Source organism: Quercus lobata, chromosome 2 (assembly GCF_001633185.2).
Source record: "Quercus lobata isolate SW786 chromosome 2, ValleyOak3.0 Primary Assembly, whole genome shotgun sequence".
In the NCBI taxonomy this organism is placed as follows: domain Eukaryota; kingdom Viridiplantae; phylum Streptophyta; class Magnoliopsida; order Fagales; family Fagaceae; genus Quercus; species Quercus lobata.
In genome coordinates this window covers 13463595-13486439 of record NC_044905.1, presented here as the reverse complement: position 1 = coordinate 13486439, position 22845 = coordinate 13463595, and the positions used below count along the sequence as shown (strand labels likewise).

At 35.5% G+C, this 22845-nt stretch overlaps 2 protein-coding genes and 1 long non-coding RNA gene across 3 annotated transcripts; 2 read left to right on the top strand and 1 right to left on the bottom strand.

Annotated features, from left to right (window-relative positions):
- Window positions 1-731: 731 nt before the first annotated feature.
- Window positions 732-2678, bottom strand: LOC115959698. Its single transcript, XM_031078203.1, has 4 exons — window positions 2394-2678; window positions 1351-2256; window positions 965-1210; window positions 732-875 (listed from the first exon to the last, which is right to left on the bottom strand). The coding sequence occupies exons 1-4, from the start codon at window positions 2676-2678 to the stop codon at window positions 732-734; spliced, it is 1581 nt and encodes a 526-aa protein (XP_030934063.1).
- A 3694-nt stretch (window positions 2679-6372) lies between these two features.
- Window positions 6373-7983, top strand: LOC115977155. Its single transcript, XR_004088496.1, has 3 exons — window positions 6373-6443; window positions 6912-6970; window positions 7916-7983. It is a non-coding gene; the product is annotated as an uncharacterized LOC115977155 (long non-coding RNA).
- A 1554-nt stretch (window positions 7984-9537) lies between these two features.
- On the top strand, window positions 9538-11298 carry LOC115959689. The gene has a single exon (XM_031078191.1). The coding sequence runs from the start codon at window positions 9538-9540 to the stop codon at window positions 11296-11298; it is 1761 nt and encodes a 586-aa protein (XP_030934051.1).
- The last annotated feature ends 11547 nt before the right edge of the window (window positions 11299-22845 follow it).

The window sequence follows — 22845 nt, the reverse complement described above, 5'->3', positions numbered from 1 at the left end:
CCTCAGTGAACAATAATGTAAGGGTGAGGAACCTTGATCTGCCATGATGCTTGGGGGGATGTTGAAATGTTATTGGATAATTGAAATACAAAGTCCTTGATTATTGTATCTATCTCCTGAAATGGAAAGTGTTGTTTTTGTGCAAATATTCTTTAGTAAAAATTTTTTCTTTTTACTTCATTCTGTGATTGATATATATTGGCACAAAGTGTTATGTGGAAATGTTAATAACATAATAACATGAATGGAACATGTTGGTTCAATACATATACCTGTGTCAATGCACACCTACCCATAAATGGAACATGTTTTACACATACACATAATTTGTTGTGTGAATACATACACCTGTGCAAATCCACCAAAAGCACAAGACAAGCAAAACACATAGTCCAATGTAAATGCACCAAAAGCAAAGACAAGCACAACACAACAAAATACTTTATCCTGTGTCAATGCACATTAACATTAATAAAAGTGAAGACAGTTATTGTGACTTTATGTCACATGCATACAAAATTGCCAACATTGTTTTTGGCACATCCTATGACTTTATACATCTTCCAACTAAAACCCAACTACTAGTCCACTAGTGCTCAGACATACACATCTTCCAACCAAAATTGCCAATATTGTTTTTGACACTTGACATACATTAAGCGTGTGAACTATAACAAAAAAAGTGGGAACTATAACAAAAAAAGTGGTTGAAACTTTAACATCTTCCATCTTCATTTACTACTTTTAGTGCCCTTGCCAGCTGCATTCTTGTCCTTTCCACCAATTGGTTGAAACTTTCTGCCTTTAAACCCCCTAACAGCACCACCATCACTTCCTTGACTTGGTACACCACTAGTGCTCACAGATGCACTTGGCTGCATAACCAAAATCCAGTAGTTAGCAAGATAGTCCAACAATAGCAAGTAAAAGAAAAAAAAAACAAAATAGAACAAAGCAGAGGTGCCTGAGATGGTAAAGAATCCCATGTCTCTCTAGGGGTATGGAAGCTCGATTGTGAGGATGAAGAGAACCAGTTGGCCCTAGATCTAGTTGGAGGTTGAGTTGCTGCCTCAAATCTATTGTTTGGTATAGGTTGAGATGCAGTTTGATCAAAAATTCTGTATACAGATTGAGATCTAGTACTTGGTGGCTGAGATGCAGTTTGAGGTGTTGCAGTCTGCTTTGTTTTTGTATATTTACTGCCTTGTGCCTACAAAGAGGGTAGTACAAGTTACATACACATGAAATACTTGAGGAAATGAATATAGTTCAAAGCATGGAAATACTTACAGCTGTTGATTTAGCAAGTCTATCTCTTCTCTGTCATGGAGTTTCACTAGTGATGCCTACCTTGCACCCTCTTGCATTATGTCCTTCTTTCTTGCACTTCGCACACTTGATTGTCTTGTTCATCCTAGAAACTCTATAAGAGTTCCTTGACTCTTTAGGATCTCTTTTTCTTTGCTTTGGTGGTCTGCCAGGTGGTTTATACACATGAGGAGCAACAGGAGCAGGTTGGTTAGTCTCAACCCACTCAGATTGGCTAGACATTGGTTGTATTATCTCTTTGTAAGTTTCAGCAAATGTCTCTTTCAAGTAACAAGGATGCACATAGTCCTCCATTTTCTCTAGGTTCTTAACAATAGCAGAGATCCCATGTTTGCAAGGAAGTCCTGTCAAATCCCAAATCCTACTGCTGCATGCTTTCTTAGCCAAGTCAATCACATGTCTCTCACAACCATTATCAACCTCATACATGAAACTGCTTGCTGGAGTAGCACTGAAAGGTATAGATTCATGTTTTAACTTCTCTAATTTGTCTTGAATATTAGGACAAACCTTTCCAGTGTATTTTGCTATACTTTTCATCTTTTTGTATTGTTTGGTCATGAGCCTAACTCTGATCCACTTCAACATTGCTAAAATTGGCTTATCCCTAGCTTCTAAGATCATGGCATTAAAAGACTCACTCAAGTTATTAGCTAAACAGTCACACAAAACTCTACTACTAAAGTGAGACTTAGACCATTGTGCAGGGTTGATGTCAGCAAGATACTCCCATGCCTTGACATCCAAATCCTTCATTTCCTGCATTCTTCTCTCAAACTCCCTGATTGTTGTGGCTCTAGCACATCTCCACAGTGCATCCTTCAACTCCAAGCCCTTATGATCCACTTTGAAATTATTATAGATATGCTTCACACAATACTTATGCTCACAAGTTGGGAACAGCATCTCAATTGCAAGTATAATGCCCTAATTCATATACAAAACAAATCAAGTAAATATGTTAGTTAAACATGTTGAAATGAACTGAAGCATGTATTATTGAACTTTAAATATGTGGGTTAAATATATTAGTACAATTGTAGGTCATACCTTTTGTCTATCACTGATGAAGACCAGATTAAGTTGCTCTGGATTCTCAATGTCATCTGAAAACTGCTGTAGAAACCATACTCATGAATCTTTGTTCTCTCAACAGCAAATGCAACTAGGAAAATATTATCATTTGCATCTCTAGCTATGGCAGAAAGTATTTGCCCCCCAAATCTCCCTTTCAAGTGGCACCCATCTAAACCAATGATTGGTCTACAACCTCCCAAAAACACAAGTTTTTGTGCATTATACCTGATATACATTCTCTTAAATTTGGGCTGTGCATTTTCATCTTCCATTTCAATTTGCAAAATAACCCACTTCTTTTATCATTCAATCTTATCATCTATGCATAATCCCTAAGCTTCCCATATTTTAGCTGTTCATCCCCAGTAATCAAGTTAGTAGCTTTCCTTTTTGCCCTATACACTTGACTGTAACTTATGTCAATTTCAAGTGCTTGCTTCACATGATGTTGAACACCAGCCACTTTCCAATTGGGGTTTTTGTCAAACTCCTGCATAAACTTCTTTGCAACATAACTTGAAGTCACTTGGCTGTGTTTGAAGGATCTAGGGCAGGTGCACTCTGGATTGAATGTTTTTATTTGGAATGTCAACTCCCCAGGTAGTTGAGATGCATAACACCTCCATCCACATTCATTTATATAAAAAACTAATATCTTCTTCTTCTCATTCTGCTTGAACTTGATATCTACTGGCTTCTTTATAGCATATTCCCTCAATGCCTCCCTAAATACCTTAGAGTTTGGAAACTTCATTCCTTTCTTTAACTCTGGTTTTCTCATGTCAGTTTGGACATTAAACTCAGGTTCTTTTGCAGCAGTTGGTATTGGCTGATCATCATCAGACTCTACTAGACTTTCCATGTCATCTTCAAGAGGTGGGTCAATCCATTTACCCTCTTCAAGAGGTGGGTCATTGTCAGCTGTAGTAGTCCTATGTGGGGCTGCATACACATGTAGATCCTCATGTGTAGATGACCCATCATCTCCTTCAGAGGGCCTATGTAGGGCTGCATGTGTAGATGGCCCATCATCTACATTTCCAAATACATCATCATCAAAATTTGGCCCCTCAAACCCTTCCTCTAACCAATCAAAATCTTGTCCACCACCTCCTTCAGCATCCACATTACCTCCCTCATGCATCTCATGCACATCATCATTACTTTGACCCACCTCATGCACATCATCATCATTTGCTACTTCCTCATTACCAAATGGTTGTTCAATTGCAAGTGGCTCCTCACCACCCTCAACATATAGTGTTATCTTAACTGTAGGCCATGTAGCATGAATCTCACACATATAAACTACATCATCATCTCCATTTATAAGCCTTAACCCTCGCTCCAAATTACCTACAAGAATAAGATAATGAAATCTACTTATACTAGCTGCCCCCACATCAGAACAAATATCTTGTATTTCAAAATAACTAAGTCTATCTAGGTCAACATTATCAACAAAAGAAGTACTACCTCCTAAATATACCAAATCTGGGTTCCACACAAACTAGCCACCATGATGAATCTCAAAATTGAATGCCAAGTCAACCATCTGCATATAAAACACAACATAATAAATGAAAATGATAAAACACAACAAAATTGCCCCTTTTTTTCAATTTTTTTATTTTATTTTTTATGACAAGCATATTCCTTCTTGGGGTTTTTTAAACTTATAAATGAAGATGATCAAAGCCTTAAAGCATACATATAAAAATGAGGCATCTAGTTCTATTGTTAATAAAGACTCAATACCTATATGGATAAGAGTAGTAATAAGAGCAGCACCATTAGTTCACTAGTCCAAGACCTAGACTCAACACCTCATCAGCTACACCTGCACATTGCATCATTTTTCCACAAATGAGAAACAAGGTCCATTAGTTCACTGGTCCAAAACCTAGAACCAGTCTTAAGCCTTTACTATCATACAAGTCAATGAGTTCATAGGTCCATTAGTTCTCAACAAGCAATAAAACCCTGTACACCTACATTAACTATTCAATGAGTTACAACCAACCAAACCACTGGAACCAGACACTAATTCTATCATGCTGTCCAAAACAGACTCAACCAGTAACATTCTAATTAATCTGAAAATTAGAACCAATGATCAATTTGGTGACAAAAGCAGTAAATCAAACTGATTTCAACTCTTCTAATTCTACATAAATATATACAAATAACATTTCACAAAAACAATTAAACATTCAAAGTAGCCATATTATCTAAAATCCTTCAAAACACATACCAAAATCGAAAACACACACACACACACACACACACATTTTAGAATCTTCAATTCTATGTGGCAACTTGGCCTCAAGCAATAAATCAACAGTTAAATTTACCACAATACATCTAACTAAAATAAGATTAGTGTTAATGCAGTTAGTGTCAACCACCACAGTACCTCTGTAACATTCGAATTGAAGAAAAAAGCCAATAAGCTACTATGAATATCAACTTATGGTCTAAATCCAACGCAATCTACCATATAAAAATTAATTCAAAAATAAAAACACCATTAATATTTTATACTTTTCCAAATCCTTCAGCTAGCCATTTTAGAATCTTCAATTCTATGTGGCAACTTGGCCTCAAGCAATAAATCAAGTGTTATATTAACACAGTCCAAAAACAAAGTTATACGAAAGTTTAGGAATATACCCAAAGCCTACAAAGCATACATATAAAAATGAGGAGCAACTGTAAAAAAAAATTGGGTTTTTGCTCGAAAATTTCTTCGACTCTGTAAAAAAAAAAATTTTTGGATTTTTGCTTAACTAGTTCCATGGTTAAGCAAGAACCGAATTTGGAAGAAAGAATTTTAAAACCCAATTTTAAAACCCACTTTGGAAGAAGGAATTTTAAAACCCAATTTAGAACCCTAGATTTCAAAGATTAAAAAGCAAAATCCTGATCTGCCTGCAATGGCTGAACAGAGGAGCAATAATCCTGATCTTCCTCGGCTCGGTTTGCATGCACGATCAAATCCCAGTTACCTCAAGTGAAGCGAAGCGCATTGCACGATGGGAGTGAGTGAGTCTTCCTGCAATAGCTGAACAGAGGAGCTGTCTTCCTCGGCTCGGTTTGCATGAACGATGGGAGTGAGTGAGTGAGTGATTTATGGGAGTGAGAGTGTGTGATTTTTGGTGAGCAAGCCGGATGGGAGTGAGTGATTTTTGGGAATGAGAGTGTTTTGATTTGGATGGGAGTGAGTTTTTACATATTTATGTGTTAGAGTAATGATGAGGGAGAGGTGGGTACATGGCACATAAATGGTGACAATCACAGGTGGGCAAAGTGTCAAAATTTGAACCACAGGTAAGCACATAGAATTAGAGGAAAACCATAGGTGGGTAAAGTGTAATTATCCCTAAAAAATATATATTCCTCAATATTTTACCATTTTGAAGCATTTAATATTCTCACGTCTTTTACCTTTCTTTTTTATGAAAATATGAAAGGAAGAAAGCATCTCATGCATTAGTCATGTACATCTTCCCCTAAACATTATATAAATCTAAATATCTATCTATATATATATATATATCTATATAATAACTAATAGCCGAAACGTTTGACTTTTTGTTGACCTTACCTTATTGCACCATGTGGCTACATAAATTAATGCCACGTCTACCATTAAAAAAAGTAGAATAATGTATCTTTTCGGTGGTGACTTATTTAGTTTCAGTGGGTAACTACTTATTTGTTTATATACGCTGATTATGTTGTGTTTTCTTCTTTTCGTTTTTCCGTTTTCTGTTTTTTTTTTTTCCCCGCTGCAAGAACAAACTCAGCGAACGTTGTGAACCAAAAACAGAGTGTCCTTGATGCTACTGCTACTGGTAATTCTTTTCTTCACAAACATTAGTTGGTCTTGCTTACTCTTGCATTAGTTGGTCTAACTCTTTCAAACCCACACCGTTTCATTGGGTAGTTATTTACAGTGAAGATTGTGGAGAAAAAACAGAGTAACCCAGCACAGGTTGTGGAGAAAAAACAGAGTAACCCACAAAATCGCTACGGTAACCTTCCACTAATTTGGTAGAAATATTGGTTTTCCATTGTATGTTTTGATTTATACAACTTTAGTAAATTTTCTAAATTACGCTATGTTTGCTTTGGCGATAGAAAAAAACAATGTTTCCAGACTCCGATTTTGATGTTCTTAGTGTCCGTTTTTCTGTTCTCTATGAATGTTGGGTTTTCCTTTTTCAGATTTTAGGACTCAATTTACATTCGGTGGTCATATAGATTTTGATGTTGGATTACATAGTAACGTTGGGTTACTATCTTTTGTTTGCTTTTTGTTTTCTTCTCTCCATTTTTTTTTTTTTGTTTTTTTTTTTCCGCTGTGACAACAGACCCAGTGAAGGTTCTTCACAAATATTAGTTGCTCTTGCTTATTCTTGCATTAGTTGCTCTAACTCTTTCAAACCCATATTGTTGACATTTCGTTTTCTGTTTTGTGTTTTGTTTTTTCCCTCTGTTAGAAGGAACCCAGCAAAGGTTGTGGAGAAAAAAAACAGAGTAGCCCAGCAAAATCATTACGGTAACTGATTTATTCTTTTCTAATATTATTACTTTTTCAAACAACAACTTTAGACAACCTTACAATGCAACAGTAAAACGAATATAGTAAATAGAATATGTTTGTTTTGGCGATTTAAAAACAAATGTTAGACATGTTGATGAGAAATATAAAAACCATGGAAGAAGGTTTTTGGCATTACAGGAACTGTTCAATTTGTCAACAGATTGTATATTTCTGTTTTATTTTTTTTCCTTAATAATAAGGAATGTTAATAGCTAAGACATTGAAATTTTGTGCATACCATTTGTTTGATAAAATGCCTTACTCTTGGCTTACTTACTCTTACTTACCGTATTTAATATAGGATTCATTTATGACAGTGCTGATTTGTAATGATGATATAGGATTCAATAGATTTTTTTTAAAAAAAAAATCAAAGTAACCTTAGTATTATTATTACAATAAGAAGCTACGAACATGTGGCTTCTAATATATTAAACGTAGCATAAACACGCTATGATTATTAAAAAAGAATAATCATGAATTTCTTCACTATTAGCACAAAAACTTTTATTCCTCCATCTCATATATTAAATGTAGCATAGCATATAGGTTCAAAAATCAAAAGAGATTTACAAAAACAATCACAACAGAAAACTAGAACACCAAGAAATAAGTTTTTCTTTAATTATAAAACTCAATCACATATTATACAATGGTAGAACTTTGTTTCTAAGGTATTTAATTTAATGCTTGGTAAATGAGTTTCTTTTGGAACATGTGGCTCCTCCTGCCACTGGTTTGAAGCCATATCATATCTGTAATGCATTAAAAATGGAAAGCAAATGGCTGTTTCTAAGCAGATCAAATAAACATGAATGGGTTTGGGTGAACATGGCTTATGAACCTAACTGATAGTTTAAATTTTAAAATTAAAAAGTTATAATAAAACTTATTTTGCAGGTCCTTTCATTTTTGGATAAAGAGCTGCATACTTTTTGAGGGAAAGAGCTACATAGTTAACTGTGTCAAGTACAGGTTTGTTAACAATTGCTCTATTTTTTAAAAAAAGTTTATGTTGCATTTCTTTTCTACATATTCATAATAATTATTAATGTTATCTTCAACAAAAATTTACAGCATAAAAATGCTAATTAACAATAGATACATGCTTGAAAGAATATTCCCCTTTTTAACGTCTATTTGCTATCTTTTATTTATACAATAATAGTTAAGATTTGATCTTCTATAAATACTATGTTTTTTATTATATCAGTATGGAGTCCACTTTATTTTCAAGAGCGAGAAGAAAACTGATTCTATCACAGAAACGAAACAGAAATGTACCTACCAAATTTACAAATTCTTCATTAAAGGGAAGTCCTTCAGATGTTTCAGTAACTAGAAGAATGCTGTTAAATAAAAAAAGAAATGTTTCTGATGGTGTATCCAGTCCCTTATCTTGTGGTGATGCTTTACAAGGAGAAGTTTCAATAGAAAGAGACTCAATTTCTTGGAATGTATTGTCGCACACCACTATTCATGAAACGCAATCATTGCATTCTGGAAGCAATGATGAAACATTTGTAAGAAGAACTCGACGGAGACAATATAATCCTGAAGCTGAAAATACAAACTCATTAGTGAATATATTAGGAAGAACTATTGTGAATGAAGATGGGAGTGTTACCACCAATATAACTGAGCAACAATTGCCTTTGCTAGAAGGTAGCATTCTATCTGCTGCAGCTGAAGGTATATTAAGAATTCTATTATATTAAATAGAAATTTTGCTTTGAAGAATTCGTTTTTGATTTTGTTTACATCTTAGACCTGGAACGGACAAATGATAGTGAAAGCTCAACAATGAATATTACAGTTGCTGAACATGATTTTTGTGATGACTCTGATAGAGAAGCAAATAATCTTTCAACCTTTGACCCTAGACGAAAACATCGTAAGTATTACAATTTTTAGTCCTCAATACCAACCTTAAATATTAGGTTCCCAAAAAATGATCCTTCAATTTTTTTGTAGGAAAATTTATGGACGCAATGAATTTAGGACCTCCAACACAAGTATGTGAACACTGTGGAGCTCAACTTTGGTATGAGGAGAGAACAATTAAATCTAGAAAGCCTAAGAAGCCTAAATTCAGTTTATGTTGTTCAGAAGGCAGAGTTGAACTTACATTTTTGAAGGATCCTCCACCTTTTCTTAAAAGATTGCTCAGCATAAGCAATGATCAGATATCAAATAAATTTCGAGTGGGGATAAGAATCTATAATTCTCTCTTCGCTTTCACTTCTTTGGGAGGTAATATAGATCGTTCAGTGAATAATGGTACTGCTCCATATGTTTTCCGTCTAAATGGCCAAAATCATCATAGAATTGGATCTCTTATTCCTGTTGATGGCCAAAAGACACAATTTGCACAACTTTATATTTATGATACTAAGAATGAGATAGCAAACAGAATTGATGCCGTTACATCTGCTGATCATAGAAAAGATGTGGATATAGATATTGTCATTGGATTATTGAATATGTTAGACAATTGCAATCAATTGGTCAAGTACTTCAGGATGGCTAGGGATAGATTCAATGAGTCTGATCTGCATGATGTAAGGATACGTCTTATTGGAAGTCGCAATTATGATTCTAGACAATATAACTTACCTGATACTACTGAAGTTGCTGCTATTATTGTTGGAGATTTAAATACTGAAAATTGTGAAACGGATATTATTGTTGAAAACCAGAGTTCAGGATTGCAGCGTATATATGGAAGTCATCCGAGCTATATGGCTTTACATTATCCATTGCTTTTTCCTTACGGTGAGGATGGGTATAGATCTGATATACCTTATAAGAATTTTGATGGAACAAGATCTAAAAAAAGAGAATCAATAACAATGAGGGAATATTATGCTTTTAGACTTCAACAAAGATCTCATGAAGGTAACACATTGTTGCTTGGTGGAAGGCTTTTTCAACAATTCATAGTCGATGCCTATACTTCCATTGAAGAGGAAAGATTACAATGGGTAAGGCAAAACCAATTGAAATTAAGATCTGAACTATATGGTGGGCTTAAAGATGCTGTGCTTCGTGGTGATACAAATCCAAAAACAGTTGGAAAGCGGATCATCTTACCTTCCTCTTTTACTGGAAGCCCAAGATACATGGCTCAGAATTATCAAGATGCAATGGCTATATGTAGAAGGGTAGGATATCCAGATCTGTTTATGACATTTACTTGCAATCCAAAATGGTCTGAAATCACACAGTACTTGGAAATTATAAAAGGCCAAAATGTTGGGGACCGACCAGATATTGTAACAAGGGTTTTTAAAATAAAGTTGGATGAATTATTACATGATTTGAGGCATGAATCTCATTTTGGAAGAGTCATTGCAGTAGTATACACAATCGAATTTCAGAAAAGAGGTCTTCCGCATGCACATATTCTCCTTTTCTTGGATCCAAAAGATAAGTGCCCAAGCCCAGCAGACATTGACAGTATTATTACAGCAGAAATACCAGATCCACATAAAGATCCAATTGCTTATGAAGATGTAAAACAGTTTATGATGCATGGGCCATGTGGATATGCAAACCCAAGATCACCTTGTATGGTTAATGACATATGTACAAAACATTTTCCAAAAAAATTTTATGAAGAGACAACTATCGATGAAGAAGGTTTCCCCGTTTATAGAAGAAGAAATGATGGGAAGACAATAGTAAAAAATGGAATTACTTTGGATAATCGGTATGTTGTGCCATATAATGTAGACTTACTGGTAAAGTACCAGTCACATTTGAATGTGGAATGGTGCAATAGATCTCGATTGATTAAATATTTATTTAAATACATAAATAAGGGACCAGATAGAGTCACAATTGTTTTACAAGAAAATCTGCCAGGTACTGATAATGACGAACAACAACCAAGCATTGTTGTTGATGAGACCAAAGCATATTTGGATTGTAGGTATATTTCAGCTTCTGAAGCATGTTGGAGAATATTTGAATTTCCGATTCAGTTTCGAAATCCACCAGTTGAAAGATTAAACTTTCATTTAGAAAATGAAAATCCCATTATATATCCAGAAAATGCAAATTTGAACAACATTTTACAAAGGCCAGGAATCAAAGACACAAAATTTACTGAATGGATGAAAACTAATGAAGCTTTTGAAGATGCTCGTGAGTTAACTTATGCTGAATTTCCTACAAAATGGGTATGGCATCAAAATGTTAAGCAATGGAAACGAAGAAAAGGTAGAAAATGTATTGGAAGAGTATATAATGCTCACCCTTCAAGTGGAGATCGATTTTAGTTGAGAATGTTGCTTAACATTGTCAAAGGCCCAAAAAACTTTAAAGAGATAATGACTGTAAAAAATATTACTTATCCTACTTACAAAGATGCATGTTATGCACTTGGGCTTCTAGATGATGATAAAGAGTGGCATGAATGCATAAATGAAGCTGCACATTGGGCCAGTGGCAAACAGTTACGCCAACTATTTGTTACCATACTCATGTTTTGTGAAGTATCTAATCATTTAATTTTATGGGATTCTAATTGGAAAATTCTTACGGAAGATATACTTAATAGACAAAGACATATCTCCCATTTCCATGATTTGATATTATCTGATAGTCAATTGAAAAATTATGGCTTGTATGAAATTGATCAAATCCTCCAACAATATGGGAAATCTTTGAAAGACTATCCTCAAATGCCTCAGCCAGATGTAAATATTCTTATTCATAAAAGAAATAGACTTATTGAAGAAGAAATGTCATATAATATAGGAAGTTTGCAAAGAGAACATGAGATCTTGATATCTGGCCTCAACAATGAACAAAGAAATATCTATAATTCTATAATGGAAGCTGTTTTTTCTGAAAGTGGGGGCATGTTTTTTGTCTATGGTCATGGTGGAACGGGAAAAACATACCTTTATAGAACAATTTTGGCTGCTGTAAGATCAAAAGGAAAAATTGCTCTAGCAGTTGCTTCTTCAGGTATTGCTGCTCTTTTACTTCCTGGTGGCCGGATAGCACATTCACGATTCCACATTCCGATTAATGTTAATGATGAGTCAACCTGTGAAATAAAGCAAAAAACACAGACAGCAGAACTTCTTTTGAAAACAAGTATAATACTTTGGGATGAGGCACCAATGGCAAATAGAAATTGCTTTGAAGCTGTTAATCGCAGCCTTCAAGATATACTGCAGATTGAAGATCCAATGAATTTAGAAAAACCTTTTGGTGGCAAAGTTGTGGTTTTAGGTGGTGATTTTCGGCAAATACTTTCAGTTGTGAAAAAGGGAAGACGTGAAGATATTGTCCAATCTACAATTTGTCAGTCACACTTATGGAATTATTGTCATGTGTTTAAACTACAACAAAATATGAGACTTTTGCAGAACAATATGAGTGAAATAGAAGGATTATCTCTACAAGATTTTAGTGAATGGATTTTAAAAATAGGTAATGGTGATTTGGGAGAAGGTGATGGTGACAATAACATTACAATTCCTCATGATCTAATCATCCAACCTACACAAAATCCACTGGAAGATATTATTAATAGCACATACCCTGATTTGAATGCTCAATACATGGATGCAAGTTACATTGAAGAAAGGGCAATTCTTGGCCCTACAAATGAAGTTGTAGAGGAATTAAATGACTACATAATCTCATCAATAAATGGAGTAGAACATGAATATTTGAGTTCAGATTCTATTTGCAAGGCTTCTTTGAATGTTCCTGATCAAGACATTTTATACCCTATTGAGTTTTTAAATAGCTTAAGATTTCCTGGATTGCCAAATCATAAGTTGACATTAAAAGTAGGCTTACCTATTATGTTGCTTAGAAACTTGAACCAGAATGAAGGGCTTTGTAATGGAACAAGGTTGATTATTACAAAGTTGGCTACATGGGTTATAGAAGCAAAAATTATTACTGGCACTAATATAGGCAACTGCGTGTTCATTCCGAGGATAACATTATCTCCAACTGACTCGAAATGGCCTTTTGTTCTAAACAGGAGACAATTCCCAATTTCTGTGTGTTTTGCAATGACAATAAATAAAAGCCAAGGACAGTCATTGAAACATGTGGGAGTTTATTTGCCTAAACCAGTTTTCAGTCATGGACAATTATATGTTGCAATTTCTAGAGTAACAAGCAGAAACGGGTTGAAGTTCCGCATAATTAATGATGAAACTGATCAAAGTTGTGAAACAAAAAACATTGTGTACAAGGAGGTTTTCACCAAACTTATTTAAGTTGTTGGTCATATAAGGTAAAATAAATTTATATGTTAAAATGTCATATATACATCTGTACAACTCTTCCTTTTTAGTTCTTATTAATGTGTTTGAGTTTATTTATTTACTATTATTCTACCTGGTTACTACTAAAGAAATGAAACTACTATAAATTAAATTTTTGATTACCATCGAAATGCCATCACTTTATTTTACTAATTATCATATTGAATGATGTATGCAGCCAAAGGTCAAAAACTTAAAGATGATGGAGTTTAGTTTTCTTAATCAGCTTTCAAACAAGAGTGACAAGTACAAAATCAAAATTAGAGTATCAAGGATGTGGGATGCTGTAAATAGAAACAATCAAGAAATTATCAGTTCAGATATGATTCTTATTGATGAACAGGTTTGTATAAGTTTTTAAAAAAAACACAGCAAAACATTTCTTATACATTATATATATTATTCACTTTATATACATTCAACTAACATCTTTTGCTTGCAGAATAATGCAATACATTCTACCATTCATAAGAATATTTCAAAAAAACTCAAACCTTTTCCGAAAGAAGGGCAGCTGTATGCATTATCAAACTTTGAAGTTGGTAATTGCAATGAATTCTATAGGCCAATTCAAAATGAGCAAAAGATCATATTCTTGCCAACAACCAACATTCAAGAATTAACAGAAACTGAAGTCAATATACCTCATCATAAATTTGAATTTGTTGACTACAACACCATCGTTCAACGACTTAACAACCATGTCCAGCTATCAGGTATTAAATTGACTGAATATAAATTTTGCATTCTATTATTGTTAGAAAATCTTACATTATATTGTTGTTATATAAAGTAAATTATATCATTATCATAAATGAAAATAACTAACATTAGAATTTTTATGATGCATAGATATTATTGCAAAAGTGGTTGCTATCGGTCCAATTGAACATCCTACCGTTAAAGGATCAAAAGTTGCAATGAGAAACATAACTGTGATGACTATACAGTACGTTTTAATTCTTACAAGTTCCAATACATTGAATATATATAATATAAATTTACATTAATAACAATATTTGAACAGAGGAAATAAAATAAAGCTTACCCTTTGGGGACCAGTTGCAAATGAAATTGATGATAACCTCTTCAAAAGGAATCCGGGACCTTTTATTATAGTTGCTACATGTCTAATTGTGAAAACTTTTAAAGGTCAGTACATTGTTCCTTTCATTTGCATATTTATAACTACATTAATAAATTATATATGCATTTTAAAAAATTCCTCCATATAAAGGTAGGGGAATATAACTTATCATCTACAAGCGGAACAAAAATTTATATAAATTTGGAGATTCCAGAGACTTTTGCGTTTATGGATCAGTAAGTAATCTATATCTTTTTAGCAATATATGTTATATAATATTTTACAGTATACGCAAGCTTATACTAACTTCTTTATGTTACAATCATAGGGACGTGAAAAATGATCATCTTATAGAAGAGCTGCCAAGACAATTTAAGCCACAGAGAACAATTGAAGAAGAGATGAATAATAGCAGAAGAACCATAATTGAAATATTAAACATGGTCGGGAACTCTGAAAATAAGGTAAGGGAAAAGTTCTTCAAAAGAAAAATCCTAAAATGAAATTGTCAATGGCATGTTAAATTTTACAAATAAATCATTCAATAAATTTGAAATTCCAGGAGACTATCTTCACCTGCCATGGAAAGATTACAAAAATTGAAACAGCTTTTGGTTGGTACTTTATGTCATGCGAAACATGTCGTAGAAAGGTTAAACCAAGAGGTGAACATTTGTGGTGTGATCGTTGTAACAAACTGGCAGGCTTCCCAATCCCAAGGTATGTATAATATAAAAGTATAACTATATATATATATAAAGAAAAGTGAAAAAAAAAATTAATTAAAATTATATCTACCATGCCTTCTTTCAGGTATAGAATTGAACTGAAAGTTGAAGATGACACAGGATTGACAACATTCATTTTATTTGATTCTATGGCTGAAAAATTACTCCATATATCAGCAAAAGAACTTATAAATAAATGTTCACAGGTGAGAATTTGAAATTCACAAATAATACTTAATATATTCTTTAGTATAATTGATCTTACAATTTATGTCCTACTATTTCTACAAGGTACCTGAAGAGTTTGACATGCCTATGCAAATAGCAAACCTTATTGGGAAAACATTTGTCTTCCAATTGGAACTCAATGATTATAACCTCAAACAAGGATGGGAGATCTACACAGTAAAGAAAGTTTTTGATCCTGTTATGCAGATTGACAATTCAGTTAAACTTGATCAAATAACTGATGTGAGTACTTTTATATTAAATTTAAATAAAAAAATTAGATATTTTTAATGTTACTTATTCATATCGGAATAAAATTTACACTATATTCTTTTAACAGTATTATATGAGCGATGCTACAAATGATTCTGACAACAACTTACCAAGTGAAAAAGATGCTAATCCTACAAATGATGCAAGTCATGTACAGCTCACACCTATTGCAGATCGACAAAAGAGGAAAAGGAAACAAAAACTCCTTTAATATGTTGAAACTTATGTTACAAATTATTTCAACTTTTCTTACAATAATGCAATCACCATTAGGAAGGTGTTCTGCTATCTGTTGGGAATAGATAAATGACCTTACAAAATAGTTAACGAAGGAATAGGTGATGTTAAATATTCTGAGAAATTGATGTTAATGGTTTTGTCTACATGTGTATTGGTTATATTTGATGGATGCATGTTATCCACCTGTTGTATTGGTTATATTTGATGGATGCATGTTATCCACCTGTTGTATTGGTCTTACTTGATGTATAAATGATGGTCCACCTGTTGTTTTCTCATATTTTTGGCAATTTACTGGTTTTGCATGATTGTCCACCTGTTGTATTGGTTTCAATTGATTCATGCATGATAGTCCACCTGTTGATTTCTCATGATAGTCTACGTGTTGTTCTTACTAACTAATGTTTCTTTGAACTTTCTTTGCCTATTGCTTTTACTTTTCATCAAAGAAGAGACTTTTACCTTTTGTTAAAAGTGTGGAAGTGTGCCCTGACCCACGTGAACCCTTTTTTTTTTATTTAATTATTTGTTTATTTTAAGTAATTTTTATTATTCATCCAAAAAAAAAAATCATCAAAAGTATAATCTATGTATTTTCTTTTATTTATGAATTATGCTAGGACCACATAAATCAGCAAAATTTTGTGTCACATGGTGAGTTATGATTGGTAAAAGTATGTTCTCACATGGCCCATTGACACATCTTTGTCAATTATAACTCGTCATGTGGCAAGTTGTAGTACAAAATTGTGTCCATTTATGTGGTCCTAGCACAATTCTAAAGGTTAAACATATATGTAAATTATCATTTTAAATATTTGCAACAAATTATATAGATTTTGAATAATGAATATAAAAAATTAGAGGTAAACCGAAATCGTACACCAGTATTAAACGGTATCGAAATATTTCGTTTTTTTTTATCAAACTGAAATGGCCACGGATGGTATTGACTTCCTTCTGCTATACTATGCAGCATATCTATTAAAAACGCACTATAATAGACTCTATAATAATATATTTAATTTTTATATTTAATATGTTTGCACAAAAAAATTACTATAACCCTATATATAGTAATTTTAATGTGTTTATAATACGTAATATTAGAAAAGTAAGTCGTACACCTATCATGCACCTTTCATATATAATTCAACCTTACAGCGGGTATATTCAGCAAAAAAAAAAAAAGGTTCAAAAATCAAAACAGATTTACTAAAACTCAATTACATGTTATATATTTTCTAAATTTTCTTTACTTATAATGAATGATGATATATTCATCATGTTTGTATGTGTTGAGACAATGTTGTCACTTTTAGATGGTTCTTGGACTTAAAAAATCATTATTTTTCATTTCAAATGTCTAAAACGTATAGCTATTAGCAAATGTTTTAGATACATGATTTTCTTTTACAAATTCAATTTTGGTGTTGTAGTAAAATAAACCAAGATTAAATTTTATATTATACTCAATAATTTTCCCGTGCATCGCACGGGTTAGCGACTAGTATATATAATAGGTGAAACTGAGAGAAAATCCAATTAGATTTTAATTGAATTCTCAATTTTGCACCACGTGTCTTTTTTTTTTGGGTCAAGTGAGTTAATTGGATTCCCAATTTTGCGCCATGTGTCCTATCTAAATTTTTAAAATTTTTGTGCCAAAATAAATAATACATCAACACATAATACAATAACCTAAACAAGAAAATTTCACCGGGACACTTCTATGTAGACTCTCAAGCTCCTCTCTCTCCCTTAAATGTTTCTCTAAATATATTCTTAACCCCTAACCAGTTGCTACCATTAGCAAACAACTCTTAACAACACACCGGCAACAACCCCCCAATGCACAACAAACAGATTTGTAATTAAGTAAAGTTGCAACTCCTTTTCTATTCATATTCATTGACTTATGAAACATTGTCAATTCCTTTTCTCACTTTTTTTTTTTTTTTAAATTTTTTATTTTACGGTTGTAAGGACCTGATTTAGACTCCTAGCCCAACAGGTATATGGACTTAAGCCCAAAATAGCCAAAAACAATAAATTTGTAGAGAATGAGTTGGAAAATTGGGCTTTCATGAACCAGATAACAAAAAAACAGGTTTTGATGCTAAAAAGAGAAAGATAACAGAAGTTTGTTAAGGAATAACGTTCTCGGATTGGTCCGAGGACACTGATTCTTAATATTTACTCTTAAAGCTTTATTATAGATTTGTATACAATTTTCTCTCCCCTTTTCATGGAAGGTCTTTCACGTTATATAGCCATCTTTGGACCATCTTGATCCTACACTTGTTGATCATCTGAACCCTTACTTGAGTAGCTGTCCCATCAGACACCCTCTTTGGCTTCCTGTGAGTTGTGTTCGCCAAGGCAACACTATTTAGAGGTCTTCTCCACATAAATGCGGCCAGAAAAGTAGCTGTAGTGCATTTAATGCGGTGGTAGTAGCTTTCCCATAAATATTTTTGAATCTCTTTCCTTCTTGCATGTTCATGAGACACGTTCTTATCACTGGAGCTTTCTGGAGGTTTACCTTAGTTGCTAGAATATGTGCTTGAGCTGTCTTCATCATATTCGAGGAGGAGCTTCTCTTCGGATCACCTTCCGTTCGTCCTTCATTTATAAGTCTTTCACTGGGGACTCCTGATAACTACTTGCTTCTCCTCAGACAATTCAGCTTTCCCGGACAAAAGCCCAAGGCCCAACATGTCATGCTGGGCTTTTATCCCTACAATAGCCCCTCAAAATTCCGGTTTTTTCCCTTTCATCCGAGGAGAAAAGTGGGATTTTGATTCCCAAGAGATAAAGTCAATTGGCACCTTGATTTACACATGTGGGAGTACGGTTTAATGCACCTTATAATTGCTGCTGTCGTTTCGAAGTTCATGAGGTGCCATTGATTGCTCTAGGCGGCGCCTTATTCCCCAGATCTGACGGTGAGGCGCATATCCAACGATGGACCTTTCTCTTTGAAGTTTGAGCGGGATAATTCCCATTTAATCTTTCCCCCTATAAAAGGCGCCTGAAGGACTTCTCTCTCCTCATTTTGCAAAAGCTTTCAAATTTTCAAGAACTCTCAACTTCTCCAGAACTCTCTACAATGTCGCTTATTCGTTTTTCGTAAGCTTTCACTTTTCCCTCAGATTGTTTTCTCCTCGGCCAGCCTCCTCGGCTCTCTCCTTTCGAAAGACTTTTTAGTGCCCCTTGCGTTTACTTAGATGGGTAGGTTCAAGTACTTAGTAGACTCTTCTGCTGCTATGGAGGGTTTCAGGGCCAAGTACCGTATTCCGTAGGGAGTAGCCCTGTAATAATGTGCCCCAGATTGAATTCTTACTGATAGAGAAGTAGGTGAAGTCGTCATTCTGATGATTGCCTTTTTGGAGGGAGGAATGACGCTGCCCGTTTCAAGGCTAACTCCCCACCAGTGCACCCCCAACCTCTTTAAGGTCCATTTGTACGAGTGCCATAAGCTCGCCGGTGCTGGGAATTACCTAAAGTCCCGGTCTGACATCGTCAAACTGATATCATGCCTTCCAAAGTCAAACAAGGGTATGAAGGACGATTACCTCCTGGTCTCCGGGGAGTGGCATGACAGTCTTCACTGCCCAACTCGGGTGGGGGATCCAGGTGGGGTGCATTAGGATTAGGTCCCGTAGTTTAGTTTCCTTGATATTCCGTCTTCTCGAATGATAGTTTTGTTGACCTAACCATCATTTTCTCCTCGGGTGATTTTTTTGCAGACAAAAACCACGTCGCTCTGAGGCTAAGTTTGGTGAACGTACCAGCCTTTAACAAACTGCTAAGATCCGAGGTATTCGTAAGCGAGGATGGACAACTACAGGCTGCTCCTTTAATTTTGGACTACAAGCCTCTATCTCGTATATTCTAGGATGCAGGTCAGGCAATAAAGGCTGGCGATCCTCGGTTGAACTGGATAGACGTCTCTAAGCCAGGATTCCTAGCTTGGAGAGATCTTCCACCTGTCTAGTTGCCTATCCAGCATGTTCCCCAGGAAGTAGCTGCTCCAAGAGAAGGGACAAATTTTGCACACTTGTCCCTCTCGGTTGAGATAGACCAATTTCGCCTTAAGGACGAAGGTGAAGCTCCAGGCGGGCCGATAGTACTCTCGGAGTCCGAGGCTGATATTTACAGGCTTTCGCCAGCTAATACTCCGGGCCTGGTGGTTACTCAAATTAACTCTGATTCTGAGGAAGAAGAGATGGCTCTAAACCAGAAGAGAAGCATACGAGACCTCATGGCCTCTAGGAACAAGGGGGCAACTTCACAAGAAGTACCCAAGTCCCAAGTTCCTACAACTCTTCCTCCCCCTCCCGCTCCTCTCCCTACCGATCTAGGCCTGCACGCGATAAGGGACCTAAAGAAGAAAAGGTCATTACAAGAGATTGAGGAGGGAGGGTTGCTCCCTCAGAAGGGTACGAAGCAGCAAAAGACTGCCAAGGACCTAAAGGATAAGAGGTCCTCATCCGTGGACAGCCGAGATGAGCAGAACCTGGCCGAGGTGTGCCTACCATAGCGTGTGTGGTCGCCTGGGCTAGAGGTTGATGGGGCTGCGATTCCGTGGAATGCCTCTGTTAGGGAGTATCAGAGAGGTCATTCCGTGCATGTGGCTGAGTCCTTGGAGCAGCTACTTCTCCTGCCCAAGGATATGGATGCCTTGAGGAAGCTGAAGTAGCACAACCTTTTCCTATTCCTAAAAAGGGACCTTGCTCTGGTAAGTCCACATTCTCATTCTTTTTATTTATTTTAGCACTAGTATGCTTTCTCATCTGTTTACAATGGATTACAATATTGTTCTTATGCAGATTACCCAGGAGCTTTATGTGGCTGATGAGTGGGTCAACAGAGCTAGGAACGATGCCAGGAATGAGGCTGACCTCCGTCTTGATGCCGAGAAGGCTTTGGGGGCCGCAAAGGAGGAGAATAAAGATCTGGCCACTAAGCTGACCGCCTCGGAGAGGGATCGGAATAGCACCTTGGTCGGCCTAAAGAATGCTGAGACTCAAGTCGAGGATCAGCGTAAGTTGCTTTATCAAACAAAGATAGAGCTAGTCACTTCTAAGCAACTTGCGTTGGATCTGAAGGGGAGCTGTTGAAGGCCAGAGAGGCAGCTTAGCTGGCAAAGGAGGTACTGGAGGCGGAGAAGCAAGCAGCCTATACTCTTGGCGTAGAAGAGACACAAGCCAGGCTGACTGAGGAGCTGGCTGAGGCATGTAGGGACTACTGTGATGCCACATAGGCTGAAGCCCTTAACATTGCAGGAGTTCCTACAGACTCAGAGTAGAGGCAGCAAGGAAAGACCTATTACCACCCTGATATTCGTGCAATCCCGAGCAGCCTTCCACTTCCCTCTACCCTTGCCCTTGAGTCCTTAGAGCAGCCTCTGACTACTCAAGTTGCAATCCTTCTTCTCGATGTTCCACAGGGATCCAGCCTAGCTGGTGACCAAGTACAAGGGGCCGAGGGGCCCAAAGATCAAGGCAAGGGTAAGGAGAAAAAGTCCTCCTCCAAAGTCAAAGATGCCGCCAAGGACAAGGATGCTGCAGCTAAGACAAAAGAAGTAGAGGCCGGGACTGAGAAAGCTAATAATAAGGCCAGGGATGCTCCTTCCTCTCGGCCAGGTCAGCAAGATCTTTCTGCTCCCAAGGCGAAGGCTTAGAACTTAGGAACTTTTTGTAGTACTTAGGGATTTTGTGGTGACACTTTGTCTGAATGTAATGTACTCATCTTATTTAATAGAAATGTCTTTCTTCTTTTTTCTTTTTCTTTTTTAATCTCAGAAATCCCTTGCACTTTTATTTTATTTGCTTTGAGGATTATCACCATCATGAATAGCGTTGTGTCATTGTTACCTTATATTTAAAAACAAACAACAATACGTTGGTAACTATTGGATCAATCTAATTGAGTACCAGCCATATATGAGTTGACCACATCTCCTGATATAATAGCGTTCTGTTTAAACACTTATAAAAAAAATGTAATAGTGTATTAATTTCCCCAAAACATCTGGTCCGAAGACTTCAGGCATGACTAAGGTTTTGTTTTAAACACTTATAAAAAATGTAATAGTGTATTAATTTTCTCAAAGCATCCAGTCTGAGAACTTCAGGCATGACTAAGGTTCTGTTTAAACACTTATAAAAAATGTAATAGTGTATTAATTTCCCCAAAGTATCTGGTTTGAGAACTTCAGGCATGACTAAGGTTCTGTTTAAACACTTATAAAAAATGTAATAGTGTATTAATTTCCACAAAATATCTGGTCTGAGGACTTCAGGCATGACTAAGGTTCTGTTTAAACACTTATAAAAAATGTAATAGTGTATTAATTTCCCCAAAGCATCTGGTCTGAGAACTTCAGGCATGACTAAGGTTCTGTTTAAACACTTATAAAAAATGTAATAGTGTATTAATTTCTCCAAAGCATCTGGTCCGAGGAATTCAGGCATGACTAAGGTTCTGTTTAAACACTTATAAAGGAAGAACAATGCACTTATACAATGAATGAACGTATTGGCAAAGAAAACTTTCATTAATAATAGTACCTTTTCAGGTTGTTTACATTCCAAGGGTGTGGTATTACATGCTCATCTAAGTCTTCTAACAAATATGCTCCTATACCAGCCACTGAGGTGATGCGGTACGGTCCTTCCCAATTGGGCCCTAGCTTTCCTCATGTTGGGTTCTTTGCAGTAACTAGGACCTTTCTTAATACCAAGTTGCCCGACACTAATGGCCTTAACTTCACGTTGGCATCGTAACCTTGCTTGAACTTGTGTTGGTAGTATGCCAATTGAACCATTGTGTTCTCCCTTCTTTCTTCAATAAATTCTAAACTCTTTTCTAGTAATTCACTATTATTACTCAAATTGAAAGAGCTAGTCCTCAATGTAGGGAAGATGTTCTCCAGCGGAATAACCGCCTCGACGCCGTATGTCA

Coding starts and splice junctions, on each gene's coding strand:
- LOC115959698 (XM_031078203.1), bottom strand. CDS start 2,678: ATGGAAGATGAAAATGCACAGCCCAAATTTAAGAGAATGTATATCAGG. Junction 2,257..2,393: donor ACTTAATCTGGTCTTCATCA/GTGATAGACAAA, acceptor TATATGAATTAG/GGCATTATACTTGCAATTGA. Junction 876..964: donor GGGATTCTTTACCATCTCAG/GCACCTCTGCTT, acceptor TTGGTTATGCAG/CCAAGTGCATCTGTGAGCAC.
- LOC115959689 (XM_031078191.1), top strand. CDS start 9,538: ATGGCTAGGGATAGATTCAATGAGTCTGATCTGCATGATGTAAGGATA.